Genomic DNA, 15,271 nt, shown 5'->3' on the forward strand with positions numbered 1-15,271 from the left:
TGTATGGCTGGCACCAAGGAGCCATTCAGGGCTCCCGGCGGGGTTTTTAAACTACTACTTTGACCCCCAAGTGTATGCCCCCATGCATAATTATAATAATTCATTGGCCCCAGTGTGCTTATCCTTATCCCCCCCCCCCCCCAATATCCTTATTTCCCCTCCTTTTGCCTGCTCCTCATCTTCTTGGAGCCCGGCAGCAGCGGAACATGTTGGGAACCGGCGGTGATTAATGAATGAATGAAGCTGACATGTCCCGCATGTAGGCTTCATTTATTCACCGCCGCCGCCTGACATGTCCCCGCTGCTGCCCTGCACCTAGCACAATCAGCTCACTGCCGGGACTTGTCTATTCTCTGTTGCTCATCCCTGTTGGGTACAGAGATGAGCAGCAGAGAATAGACAAGTCCTGGCGGTGCGCTGATTGTTTTAGGATCAGGCCAGCAGCTGGGACATGTCGGGCTGCGGCATGTGGGACATGTTAGCTTTATTCATTTATTCACTGCCACTGGTTCCCGACATGTCCCGCTGCTGCCCTGCTCCAAGAAGATGAGGAGCAGGCATTGGGAGGGGTAATAAGGACACTGGGGGGATAAGGAAAAGCAAACTGGGGCCAATGAATTATTATATTTATGCATGGGGGGGCATACATTTGTGGGTCAAAGTAGTAGTTTAAAAACCCCCACCGGGAGCCCTGAATGGCTCCTTGATGCCGGCCATTCAGGGCTCCTGGTGGCGGATTTCAAAATGAAATTTCAAATGGATATCTGAATGGAATTGATATTAACTTATTGGTATTACAGCATATCAAGTGGATAGCTTTAGTTGTTCAACAAGGTTCAAATCCGATCAGAGAGTAGAACTTGAAGCAGCGATTGTGCCATATTGGAGAATGAATAGTGCAGCTTATATAGTTCCCCTAATACTAAGGGGGTAATATGTGGGAACCGTGAAAGTTCCTTGCCCCCAGAGCAAAAAGTAAAGGACCTTCTCACATAGCCTGACAGAGAATAGCTCTTACAGAGCAATCTACAGCTGATGAACTCCAATCTTTAAAAAGTTGCTGTTGAGATGCTAAAAGGGGTTATCCACCATAAGGTTATTATAGTACTTACTTGCCAGACTATAATGGACATGCTTAGGAAGGATCCGTATCTTTCTGTGAACTGTTTATTTCCTGTTGGATTTCCCTCCCTCAAACTAAATGTCCCATAATTCCTTGTTTGTAAGCGTGAGATAATTTTTCTACCTTCCACACATGTGCTTCCTTCAATGCAATAAACCAGTGTTTTCTAACCAGGGTGCCTCTAGCTGTTGCAAACCTACAATTAACTGCAGAATGATCTCCCTTCCACCCAATGGTCACTCCACCTATTGAAGCAAAAACAGGCTTCTTTTGAACACCTGACTAGAGATGTAATGTCTTGGGCCGCACTGCAACCTGTTAAAAATTGAGACAGTCATTTTGTATGCTATTAGAAATAAACATTGGGCCAAAAATCACAGAAGAATTGCGACACCACCAGGAAACACAAGTAGAGACATTATATTATGAACTACACTAACTATACAGCCCTGTAATCAAATATCACTAACGGCTGTTAGAAAATCCCATTATAGTATATATATATATATATATAGTATATAGTGTTTTAACCCTTTATCGCCCGTTATTAATAACTGCCATTATTTTGTGACGGGCGATAGTAACGGGTGAATTAGTGCATGCACTATTTCTCCTGTTCAATTGCCCATCACAAAATAACGTCCGTTATTAATAACGGGCGATAACGGGTTAAAACGGCTATTAGAAAAATCCCATAGACTATAATGGGATTTTCTAATGGCCATTAGTGAATTTGTACCGGCCGTATAACTGCCGATTTCCTGGCTTTTTATATCGGGCATTCATAACGGAAGTATTTTATAGTGTGAAAGCAGCCTTAGCTTTTTGGTGTATGTGAAGAGTTAAATTTCAGAAAATGTGGACCTGCACAAAATCTATCAAATGCTCTGCGACCATTTATTAAAGGGGTATTCCAGGATTTTTTTTTTAATTGACTATGCTACAGGGGCTGTGAAGTTAGTGTAGTTCATAATATAGTGTCTGTACATGTGTGTGACGGTTTTCTCAAAATTATTATGGGATTTTCACTCCAATATTTATTTTTAGCAGCATACAAAATGACTGTTGTCTCAGATTTCCCAGCTTGCAATGCGGCCGAGACCGGACTCACTAGTCAGCTGATGACAGGGAGCCTGTCTGCTTTAATAGGTGGAGGAATCGCTTGGTGGGAGAGAGATCTGCAACTGATGCAACAGCTGTAGGCACCCTGATTGAAAACCACAGGTCTTTTGTTTCAGTGGGTGGGGTGGCTGATGTGTGGGAGGGAGGTAAATGGAATTGTGGGATTTGTAGTCAAAAAAAGTAAAGTCAAACAGGAAATACAAGTTCACAAAAAGCTAGCCACAGTGTTATGGTAATCTCACAACACAGCCATTTAGCCCCAAGACGAGCTCAGTTCCTTCCTAAGCATGTCCATTACTGTCTGCCAGGTACGTACTAAAATCACCATATGGTGGAGAACCCCTTTAAATTTGGTTCTCCTACACATTACCAGCACACCAAAAAAGGTGTAGAAAAATGCTTCACTTACACCTACAATGATAAATACCGTCTATAGTGCTTGCTGTGCGGTGGGACCCTGCTTAATGAAATGGAGGGGACCGTATCCTCAAAATGTAGTGTGAACCCACCCTAAGAAAGAGGCAGATATTATAGAGGTGCAGGTGACAAGAACATGCAAATGACTGTATACAGGGTGAAAAAAAAAAAATCAGAGTCCAGCTAAATTCCAAGACAGAAGGCATGCTGCCTAGGAGTTATGGTAGATATGTCAGGTTTAGGTATGTTAGTGGATGGATTCTCATTAGAAAAGGAGTGTTTTCGGAGCACTCACCTCGGACACCGAATTATCATGCAGAAGATTCTTTATTCATGGTCACACTAGCAGGTACATAGAAGGAAGGTGGAACAGGAGCGGGTGGGCTCAGCCGGTGGGCTTTGCCCACCCGCTCCTGTTCCCCCTTTCCACCTCCCTGCTATGTACCTGCTACCGTGACCATGAATAAAGAATCTTCTGCACGATAATTCGGTGTCCGAGGTGAGTGCTCCGAAAACACTCCTTTTCTAATGAGAATATTGTTCTGCCTGCTTTGTCGAATTGGAGAAGCACCACACTGAGACACATACAGAGACTATACTGCTAGCTACCTGTTTGCCAACAGGCGAGCACTCTGAAGCTGTACATAAACCAGGACAGTGCCAGGTCACCATTCATGTATGAGATATATACTCTTAGAAATATTTATGGTACTGTGGCAGCATTTTGGCTGTAAGAGCATCATGGTGCCTCAGGACTAGTGCTTTGTAGGAGTGCAGGGGTGAGGTTTCTAATTTTGTCTCCTTCTCATGCACCTCAGACCAGACCAGTTTGTGGCTAGGAGGCAGCTTGCTGGAGCAGCAAGTTTTCACCACTGCTTCCTCTGCTTTAAGTAAAGAGGTAGCGCAGCACTCAGCTTGCCTAATCTCCAAATGCAATGCAAGGGATTTGGTGGAGGGAAACACTACAGTTTTCAGCAGAAACTAGCAGAAAATGTTGCTGGCTGATCAACAGATAAGATGGATAGATGTGTTATGTTTGGTGTGTATTATTAGGTCTAGTATCTAGTCTGCCGGAATCAGAGTGGAGGGGGATACAAACTACTGACAAGAGGAAAAACAATGTGATTAAGAAAGCAAGTTATTGTTTATTCAAGGTGCTCTATCTGGAAGCAATAGATAAAATAACAGTATATCAACATCTCCTGATCTGCGGTTCAAGGAAAGAACTTCCCCTCCCTGAGGTCGGTTTCACACCCCAGCTACTGATTCTGACACTAGTGTTCATGGCACATGTAAACTGCTCTCAGAAAGGAAGTAGTGACAAGTGTAGTGTGCTGCAGTCTGACCAAAGGCACATGAGTTCTGCGGAGCCCTGAGCTGCATGTTACATGACATGGCTACTGGTAAATAGATCAGTCTTGTGTTGGGGGTGTGCGGTATGTACTTTGTAGTGCATGAGAGTGTGTGTAGTGCCGGACTCTGATGCTTGAAGTAAACAAAATCAGGAGCAGCACACCAAATAGAGAAGGGGCAGGGTGCAAACCATTGTAGGACCCAGGTTGAGGGGTACCAGACCGATATCTACAGGAAAGAACCACCTTTGTGAGATGGAATGAATGCTGTTTACAATGTTTGGAGCTACAGTAATTGATGGAGTGAGAAAAAAAAATCTTCTCTCGGCAAATAATGTGCGTTGCGATGAGACTAGAATATGTGGCTCTCCAGCTGGGAGGAAACAGTAACTCTCACCATGTTATATGACTAATAACGTTCTATCGCCTTGTCTATAAAGAAGAGTTTTTACTAACCTAGAGAGCACGTGGTATTATTATCTGTCCTTTAACAAACTGTTCTGTTGCTATTGGTGTTTGAAGAGATATGTAAAAAAAATGTAATGAATTTCTAAATTTTTTTTCTTTACAGATATGCAGTGATACAACCAAAGTCATCCCATGATCTTCTCTGGACTGTAATCCCTTCATTAAGAAAACAGAGTTCAAGACTGCTAGCTCAGTATGTCTGGTTCTACCCAGCCAGCTACACAAAGCAGGAGGGCTGCCGAAGCCCGATACACTCCACATGCTATTCCTTACCCAATGCAGTTATCCCGGGCACATACAGTAAGACTTTTATGTTAAACATTTATTTAAACGTGTTTGGTTTGAAAAATTCTATTGGTATATATTAAGTTAGTAGAGAACCCAGCATCTTTGTGTTTTATATGGGTGGATCATTGATTTCAATGCTTTCTGTGTCAGTCATAAAGTGGTTATCCAGGCTTAACCCCTTAAGGATTCAGCCCATTTTGGACGTAGCCGTTTTTTTAAAATCTGACCACTGTCACTTTGAGCATTAGTGACTCTGAGATTCTTTAACTTAAGGATTATATTCCGAGAATGTTTTTTCGTAACATATTCTACTTTGTTAGTGGTAAATTTTCGTAGATATTTGCATCATTTCTTGGGGAAAAAGTTTCCCGCTTGGAGTTTGAGCTGCGGCGGAAAATTTGCCGCAGCTCAAACTTAAATCGGGAAACTCGATGTAAGCCCCCGCCCGTGTGCATGTACCCTGTACATTCACGTGTGTGTGTGTGTGTGTGTGTGTGTGTGTGTGTGTGTGGGGGGGGGGGGGGGGGGGGGGGGGCGCGCTAATCTTCAACTGTTGCAGAACTACAACTCCCAGCATGCACTGACAGACCGTGCATGCTGGGAGTTGTAGTTATGCCACAGCTGGAGGCACACTGGTTGGGAAACACTGTTAGGTAACAGACAACCGCTGTGTTTCCGCACCAGTGTACCTCCAGCTGTTGCAAAACTTCAACTCCCAGCATGCCCAGACAGCCGAAGGGCATGCTGGGAGTTGTAGTTTTGCAACAACAACACTCAGCATGCCTTGGCTGTCTGGGCATGCTTAGAGTTGTAGTTTTGCAGCAACTGGAAGTGTATAGTTTTGAGACCACTATACAGTGGTCTCCAAAGCGTAGCCCTCCAGATGTTGCAAAACTACAACTCCCAGCAAGCCCAGGCAGCCTTTTGCTGTCTGGGCATGCTGGGAGTTGTAGCTGTGAAACTTAAAGGCTGAAGTGAAGATCACTTACCAGATCTTCACTGCGGCATCTGTCTCCGCCGCCTGCATTCTTCTGCCGCCGGTCCTCTCTGCTGCCGTCCCCCTGCTGTCTGCCGCCGGTAACCGTCTTTACCCAGCTCTGCCCGGACTACCAGGGGCGGGCAGAGCGGGTATCTCAACTTTAAATCCCCCCCCCCTGCCCCCAACTGCCATTGGCAGGACCCCTACATATATCTCTATGGGAGAGCCGTTCGGCTATCTTGGGCTCTCCCATATAGATATATATAGAGGGGGCGTATTAAACCTCTGCTCATTTAAATATTGATGGCCTATTCTCAGTACTGGTTATCAGTTTTGTAACCCCTTTAGTGGGGCTGTAGGAGAATAATGCTACCACTCTGATTACCATGAGAAATGGAGCAACACATTTTTGTTTGTTTTTCTGTCATTTGAATGTTTTATATTTAATGTATACAGTGACAGACGTGGCAGAAAGCAGTAAAGTTACTGTACTATAGAGACTGCCCGCTGGACACAATTCACCTGTGTCTTATCTCTCCGATTCCATTATAACTTCACGGGTGTCTTTGAGGTCTGGTTATTGCCTTTTATAGGTTTCAGAAAATGACTGTTTGATGTTGTTTGTTTAAGATAAAGTGTGCTTCCTATGCCAGGCGATAAGGACACTGCCTTCAATGGTGTCTCTTTGTTCTTCTGTCGTAACTGAATTCTTTTATTATTTTTTAAAGAGAGACCGCAACTGGTATAGTAATATTGTAGTATTCTCTTACCGGTAAGGGCAGGTGTTGACAGCTTATTGTACCTACACATTGCCCTGGCCTCATTTCATACATCTTGCTCATGTATGCTGTACGTGTGTAAGCAGCTTTTGAAAGGACATGATTAGAGAAGGTTTATTTTTTATTCCCCCCCCCAAAAAAACTGATGAATAAAGAAGAGATGATGGTGAATTACTGTCTTCCTGTAGTGGAGGTTCCTTCACCGAGCAGATATGATCTTACTGTGTATTGTACAAGTAGGATCACGTGATGTATGTAGACAAGCTGCTCTACCTCACACCAACCATTACCAACCAATGATCTGTTACTTAGATATAGCTTCAGGGAGAGGAAGTGCTGCTTTTTCTCATTTGCACATTTGGTGTATTTTATATTTGGGTTTCCTGTTCTTGCCAACCCGCAGTAGACAGTTTAAAGGAGACCACATCTATGAACAGGGCGATGGGATTGAAAAAAAAAAAAAAAAAGGCCTTTGTTGTTACAAAGTCTTCTGAGATCATTACTTCATTGTGTACTGTTTGCATGTCACTATTCACTACAATGCTTATCTATCACCTACAAAAAAATCTGATGCAAGGTTATGTATTGTTACTCTGTGAGCTTAAAGGGGTATTCCGGGCAAAAACATCTTATCCCCTATCCAAAGGATAGGGAATAACGTGTCTGAACGCGGGGGTCCCACCGCTGGGACCCCCGCAATCTCCCTGCAGCACCCCCCATTCTATGCGGGGCTGCGTCTCCAGTTTCGGAACCTGGGGGTTTCCGAGACTGGGGACGTGACGTCACGCCACGCCCCCTCCATTCATGTCTATGGGAGGGGCCATGATGGCCGTCACGCCCCCTCCCGTAGACATGAATGGAGGGGGCGTGGCGTGATGCAACAGGAAAAGTAGCCCCGCATAGAATGCTGGAGGCTGCTGCAGGGAAATCACGGGGGTTCCAGCGGCGGGACCCCTGCGATCAGACATCTTATCCCCTATCCTTTGGATAGGGGATAAGATGTTTTGCCCGGAATACCCCTTTAAAAAGTTTATGATTTAAATACCGCTGGAATGAAAATAATGGGAACATAAAAAACCCTTAATAACTCATTATACATTATTTAAATCTCTTAGGCTGCTTTCACACTATAAAATGAATCTGTTTATAAACGTCGGTTATAAAAACCCTGAAAATTGGCTGTTAAACGGCCGTTACAAAAGCCCATACGACCGTTAGAAAACCCCATTATAGTCTATTGGATTTTTACATTTTCCTAGATTATACTACTCTGTGTATGTTATAGGACATACAGTACCAGCCCTCTCTACCTCAGCACCTTTTGCTGTTTCTTTGAGCTTATACTTCAACATATCTAGAAAATCCACTCTGATCAATAATTTTAATTTCGGAAAATGTAGCTGCCATACCTAGTTATCTGTCTTAGAGTAAAACATTAATTCAGTGGCTCGTTGGCCAACTCTACAGTATGCATTGCTATGTATTTAAAGGGGTTGCCCAACTCCAGAAAAATATATTTTAAAAGGTATCTCTAATGGTGCTCCTTGTGGCAGCATATGTCTGAAAATACAGGGCCCACTTCTGATCCTGTAACTTTCTTGCAGACTATCACAATCTGGAGTATCCGGAAGTCCCCTACAAGTCTAGGGGACTTCTGACAACTCTGTCTCCAGATCCCAATAGCTTGCAAACAAGTCACTGGGTCAGAAGCGGCTCTGATATTTTCAGCCATATTTCTTATTTACTGTGACATGTCGATCCTGCAGGCACTGGCTGAGGTGGGTCACTGGTGCAGACGGTGATTGACTGACTGAGCAAGCTGACACATTACATTAACTAGAAGCAGTGCTGAACAGCAGGGACCGGAATCTATGGGACTAGGACAAATGAGGGTCCAAGGCAGGAATGATATATACACTGGTAAAAATAAATGGATAAGAACACAGCAATACACATTGTGAAGTTGGCCAGAAGAAAGAAGAATGGGTAAAGGAAGAAAGCTGCTGCCAACACCTCTGGCACATAACTATGGTGCCTTTTCTGAAATTTTTAGCCAAGGGTGGATGTTTTAGAAAATCTTACAAGGAGCAAAGCTGCTGATTTCATCTAACTCGTGTGGTGGCGCCTCAGCTCTCCCCCAACTGCAGATGGTGTGGGCATATTTGATTCCTGTCAGATCCTTTTGTTCCCAGGGACATAAGCTGTTGTCAGTGCTGTCTTCCATCCTTCCATTCAGAATATATGCGTTCTTCCCCTCATACATATGCATGCTGGCTCAGTGTAAGCCAAAAGAGAGTTTGTCAGACAGCTATCAAGAATGTACGGTATGACCAGCATTGGATCCCATGGGGGAAGGGGTGGATAAAGCTGTCTGAAGATCTCTGTTTAGTAGTAATAAGTATTACGTATACAGCCCATTACATGTCAGAAAAAGCTAATTAGGTTGTTCCCCTTTAAGAAAATGGCAGATCTGCAGAATGCTGACACCTCCTGCGATCTGCTGTTTGGCTTCCTGCACTACAATGTGAATAGGGCCTGAAGGCTTGTGCCGTTAATTGTATAGTGGTGGCCCCAGGTAACTGCAGCTCAGCTCCCATAGAAGTGAATCCTGAGAGTACGCCATCAGTCATATAGTTCCACAAAACCCCTTTAATTCATTAAATCACTGGGATTTTTAAGCAATATTCCCCTCTTTATTCCAATGGAGTAACTAAGGACTGGGTCAGGGACCTCTGGGGTAAATCATTCTGCTTGCTGTTATTTTGTAAGCACTTTTATTGTTTATTCCAGAGGATATAGTCATGTGATGGAAACACAGGTACTTGGCTTGATAACACAGCTTTGATCTGCAGAACAAATAAAAATGAATGAATTGATACAGAAAGTATACTAGAACATTGTAGGAAATTTCATTATACAAAGAATAGCATGTTTTTGCTCAAATCAGAGCACATCTTTAGGGTGCATTCACATGTACATTATCTTCTGCTGTTCAATTATTTAGTTTACACTGTAATCTCAAGTATCAAATATGCCCACGATACTGTACATGTGGATACACCACTAGGGTCCATTTACACCGGTGGATTTCGTGCGGATTTTTCTTTCAAATCTGCAATTATTATTTTCTTTTTGTGAAAGCTTGTTGCACTGAACTGCGGATATTTAGGATATGTTTATACTGAGCAAGTTAAAGCAGACAGTTCCTCAGGAACTTTTACAAATTTTCATAGTGTTAACATAACCTTGGGACCCATTCTCATGGCAGAACTTTTGAAGCAGCAGCCTCCCATTGTTTTTAATGAGATTCTTCTGCACTGTGCACATGACCGCATTTCTGCAGTGGAAATAAAATGTATGGACTCCACAGAACAAAATTAACATGTTCTTCCTCCAGCTAAATCTCCTCTGACTGCACAGGTTCGAGCGGTCCTGCCACGCATGTAACGTTTTACCATGTAAAATGGCCCTTACAGATTTAAAGGGGCTATACACCATAACTTACCTGCCAGACAGTAATGGGCATTGGAGTAAGGATCCGCGCTTGTCTTTTGGGTTAAATGGCTATGTTGTGAGATTACCATAACGCTGTGACTATCTTTTTGTGACAAGAGCAAAGATCATGTAAGAATACAAGACCAGCCTTTAGAGACAGGTACAGACACTATATTATGAACTACACTAACTTTACAGCCCCGGTAGCTTAAGCAAATAAAAAAAAAAATCCTTGAATACCCCTTTAAAGGTCTGCACGAATTTGTTGCTACCACGTTGTTTTTTTTATTTTCAAGGGTACTTCTTTTTTTAAAAATTTTATTTTATATTATAATAATTTATTGTGTACCTTGTTCATTGTTCTCCCCAGCGCACCCAGCAGCTTCCTTGGTCATCTTGACTGTCTTTCTTCAGCGAGTGAGGTGCTGGCCAGCCAATCAGGAGGTGGGAGGGCCTTTCTACTATGGCTCTGGCGCTCACACCTCCTGGTAGCAGGACATTTAAACTTGTTAGCTGTATCCACTTGTACCCATGATGGCAGTTCTCACATGTTACTTGGGCTCATATTCCCAGTGTTGCTACTGTGCCTTTTGACCTCCTGTGACCTCAACTTTGCTTGTTTCCTGGCCATTACTTGTCTGCTGATTTTGTACTACACCACTGTGTAGATTTGACCTATTTCCTGTCTTTTCCATTGTTAAGTCTCTGATTTTGTATTGCTCTCTTGTTTCTGACTCTTTTGCTTGTTCCTTGGTTAACCCCTTGTTATTGATTTTGTGCTGCCTTGCCCGTTCGTTGCTGACTGACTATTCTCACACCATGAACTTAGGCCAGGTTAGGGATTGTTGCCCAGTTGGGGGCCCCTCTTTATGGCAGAATGTCCAGGTATGTAGGGACAGTGGTTTAAGGTGAGTGTCAGGACTGCACTGTTCCCTAACCTGGATGTGACACCACCATACAATATGTGTAGTGGCCATTTTATTTCAGAAAACCATTTTCATAAAAGACCACTTTTCAATGCAATTTTGGGGTGTCCTTTCAAAGAGGTTTTATTGTATAACATTTTGTTAGCAATGCTTGATTACCTTTCCATCATATGCATATATAGCATTAGATCCACTAATTTACCTGACAGTGGACCCTATTCCTAGAATATTTGACTGTATGTTTCTTCTTGGCTATAAAATGCTTAGAATATTGTGATGCAGACAGGTAAGCGGTATGCGTGGGAACAGTAATGATATGTACCATCTGTATAGTGGTCGCCCCCGGTGAGAGCTTTGCTGAGTTGAATTTCCTGTGTGTCCTTACGATGTGTGATAGGATTTTCTTGGTTATTATGAGTTTTGTAGTGGATTATTAAAAATCTTGCATCACACGTGGTTAACACAATGTACACACTGGGGGACATGTATCAAAGATTTTACCCCTGTTTTGTGTGTGTTTTTTTGCGCAAAATTTTGCGCACGCCCTTTTTTTGCACACGTTTTGGTAGAGCATGTCCTCCAGATGTGGCTGAATCTGTGGCGGGGTACCTTGGAGTGACATCTATAGTACACATGGATTTATTAACTGCGTACTTTTCCTTTACACCAAAAATGTTGCCGCAAGAGCAGTTTTTTTTGCGCAAATATAAGTCATCTTGGTCTAAACGTAGCAAGATGCTCTAAATCATCGATTCTATTTTCCAAAGAGTGGATTTAGGAGATCACTATATTTACCCGCAATTTATGAAGCTCATTGAGCTTGATTGATAAATTTAGCGCTTCTGCGCATGATTTAGAATTCTGAAATAGGGGTAAACTGCTTCTACCATACACAAATAATGATACATGTCCCCCACTGTCGTTATAACAAGGTATAGACATAAGATTTCTTATGTTTTGCAGAGCTGTCCCTTGATTCTCTTCAGAGTAACACTTTGATTATTCATCTCCTATACAAGCTATCACAGTGTATTGATCAGTCTGCCTCCTAGGAGTACTGTGGAAATTTATAGTAATAAGGTTAATGTGTATGAAGGCCGTCATTTTGTATTCTATAGATGCTGGTACAGGATCATAGCCAAGATTAAGTTACTGTTTTTTCTTGTTTTTCACTTTTTTCTTTTTTTTTAACCATTTTTTATTTTATTTTATTTTTTACAACTGCTTGTCTAAGGATTTGGGACTCCTTCTTGATGTATTCACGATACAGAATGTATTAAAGCCACAAATCATTCTTACACGGCAGGGGCACGGCCACGCTAGCTGAGCCAATCCATTTGTTGTGATTAATGGAAGCAACTATAGATAGGGAGCTAACGGGCACAGCTGTAATGCAGCACAGATATATTTATGACTACTGCTATGTAAACATTATGTGATGATGGGTTAAACCTGCATATACACAGCAAAGTAAACTGTCCCGCAGCACTCCAAAGTAGAGAAGAAAAGGTTTACTTCCTCATGGTAGGATACAACGTTTCAACCGTCAGCATGGGCTTTTTCAAGCATGAAAGAGACTGTGCTGACGGTTGAAACATTGTATCCTACTATGAGGAAGTAAACCTTTTCTTCTCTACTTTGGAGTGCTGCGGGACAGTTTACTTTGCTGTGTATCACTACTGATACCAGTGACCCTGGCTGCGATTGGGCTCGCTTGCACCCGCTGCACCTCTGCATCTTTTGGTTGTGCTGCTTCTTCCTTCGGTTGGATATAGATATATATATATATATATATATATATATATATATATATATATATATAGTCAAAAAACACGGTAGGGAACCGGCACTGTATCAATGGACTTAAAGTCCTAAATGGGTGCTCAGCTTCAACAGGTTCAAACTCCAAACCTTCCAAAGTAAAATCCAAAAAAGGAAGCGGCACTCCAAATTGCAAAAAGCAGTGTGTTTATTCACCCATCAGGTCAATGCGACGTTTCAGCCTCACAATGAGGCCTTTTTCAAGCAGTGTATTTGTGTTACATCACTTCCTTATATATAATCAGAAGTAGTGACATCATCAATTCATTTGCATAAATTAAGTAGTGCAACATACAAATACAAGTGTACATATACATCAGTGTCTCAATACATATATTACATTATATTGTAACAAGATGGCCCACGAATGATCGCACGTAAAGTGTGCGCACCGCTTGTGTGTTACTGCCTTGCCCACATCTTATATGGTGTCAAAGGTTATTTTTGCCAAATGCGCATGCGCTGGGCACACACAGAGATCGGGACTTGGGAAGTCACTGAAGAGCGCGCTACGATACAGCGCACTTCCTGACTTGCGCACCCGAGATGTTTACAAACAGAGGATGCATGGGTGAAGTGGCGAATCAGAGGTGGGACACATGAACCTGAAGGTGAGGGACCACCCTCTTGGATTATGTGTGTATTTGTTTACATGCCGCACTTATTGGTGTATACTTGTAGAAATGAGGATCGGCACTTGTATATGTTATATATGGATTTTGTATGCTCTTGTAATATATGTTTTAAGACACTGATGTATATGTACACTTGTATTTGTATGTTGCACTACTTAATTAATGCAAATGAATTGATGATGTCACTACTTCTGATTATATATAAGGAAGTGATGTAACACAAATACACTGCTTGAGAAAGGCCTCATTGTGAGGCTGAAACGTCGCATTGACCTGATGGGTGAATAAACACACTGCTTTTTGCAATTTGGAGTGCCGCTTCCTTTTTTGGAATATATATATATATATATATATATATATATATATATATATATATATAATTTTTTTTTTTTTTTTTTTTATCCTGACAGGGGAAATGATTTTAGAACCTTCTAATAGATCTTGTGCAGGTAATGCAGTCTTCGGTTGAATGTCAGGCCTATAAAATAGCTCTCAATAGAGGAGAATTAAATTCAGTTACTTAAAGGGGTACTCCGGCCCTAAGACATCTTATCCCCTATCCAAAGAATAGGGGATAAGATGTCTGATCGCGGGGTCCCACCTATGGGAACCCCCGCAATCTCTCATTCCGCACCCACCTTTTGTGAGCTTTCCGCAGTGCTGGAAGCACCGAGTGTGAGGCGCTACAACCACACGGCTGGAGTATTGTGACGTAATGACTCGTGTGACATTACGCCCCGCCCCCTCAATGCAAGTCTATGGGAGGGGGCGTGGAGGCTCCTCCCCCTACCATAGACTTGCATTGAGGGGGCAGGGCATGTTGTCACACGGGGGCGGAGTCATGACATCACAATACTTTGGCCCAGTGGTCGTAATGCCTCACACTCGGAGCCTCCAGGTCTGCGGAGAGCTCACAAAGGTGGGTGCGGAATGAGAGATTGGGGGGGGTGGGGTTCCCAGCGGCGGGACCCTTGCGATCAGACATCTTGTACCCTATCCTTTGGATAGGGGATAAGATGTCTTAGGTCCGGAGTACCCCTTTAAGGCGCTGGGATAGTGACAGCACTGACAGTATGATTAAGATCGCTTAGACGATCGAAACTCGTCACTGCTGTCTCCTTTCCTGTATGTTGCTGTATCGTAAATAAATCTATGCATTTGAGCTCCTGCTGCGCTGGATATTCCTTGTTTTACACATAAAATCATATTGTCTGATTCTTAAAGAATTTATTTGCAAATTATGGTGGAAAATAAGTATTTGGCCAATAACAAAAGTTCACCTCCATACTTTGTTATATACCCTTTGTTGGCAATGACAGAGGTCAGACGTTTTCTATAAGTCTTCACAAGGTTTTCACACACTGTTGCTGGTATTCTGGCCCATTCCTCCATGCAGATCTCCTCTAGAGCAGTGATGTTTTGGGGCTGTCGCTGGGCAACGCAGACTTTCAACTCCCTCCAAAGGTTTTCTATGGGGTTGAGATCTGGAGACTGGCTAGGACACTCCAAGACCTTGAAATGCTTCTTACAAAGCCACTCCTTCGTTGCCCTGGTGGTATGTTTTGGATCATTGTCATGCTGAAAGACTGATGAAAGGAGGTTTTTACTCAAAACCTCACGATACGTGGCCACATTCATTCTTTCCTTTCCATTACTTTGGTCCCAGCTCTTTGCAGGTCATTCACTAGGTCCCCCGTGTGGTTCTGGGATTTTTGCTCACCTTTCTTGTCATCATTTTGGGTTCAATGAATTGAATGAGAAAACAACCCTTTAAAATGGTTTACATCTTAAATACATCTTAAATACTCTTACATTCTGTTTATTTTTCATTTTTTATTTTTCCTGATTTATAACAGGTATCAGCTT

At 42.6% G+C, this 15,271-nt stretch overlaps 1 protein-coding gene across 26 annotated transcripts in view; it reads left to right on the top strand.

Moving 5' to 3' along the window:
• Positions 1-15,271, top strand: part of NCOR2 (nuclear receptor corepressor 2) — a 495,829-nt gene that overhangs the window by 119,798 nt on the left and 360,760 nt on the right. For all 26 annotated transcript variants that reach the window (XM_056534054.1, XM_056534035.1, XM_056534070.1 and 23 more), the window contains exon 2: positions 4,586-4,782. In XM_056534054.1, coding sequence (XP_056390029.1) covers positions 4,678-4,782 — 105 coding nt within the window. In that variant the 5' untranslated portion in view covers positions 4,586-4,677. The remainder of the gene's footprint in view (positions 1-4,585; positions 4,783-15,271) is intronic.

This window comes from Hyla sarda, chromosome 1 (genome assembly GCF_029499605.1).
Source record: "Hyla sarda isolate aHylSar1 chromosome 1, aHylSar1.hap1, whole genome shotgun sequence".
Lineage (NCBI taxonomy): Eukaryota > Metazoa > Chordata > Amphibia > Anura > Hylidae > Hyla > Hyla sarda.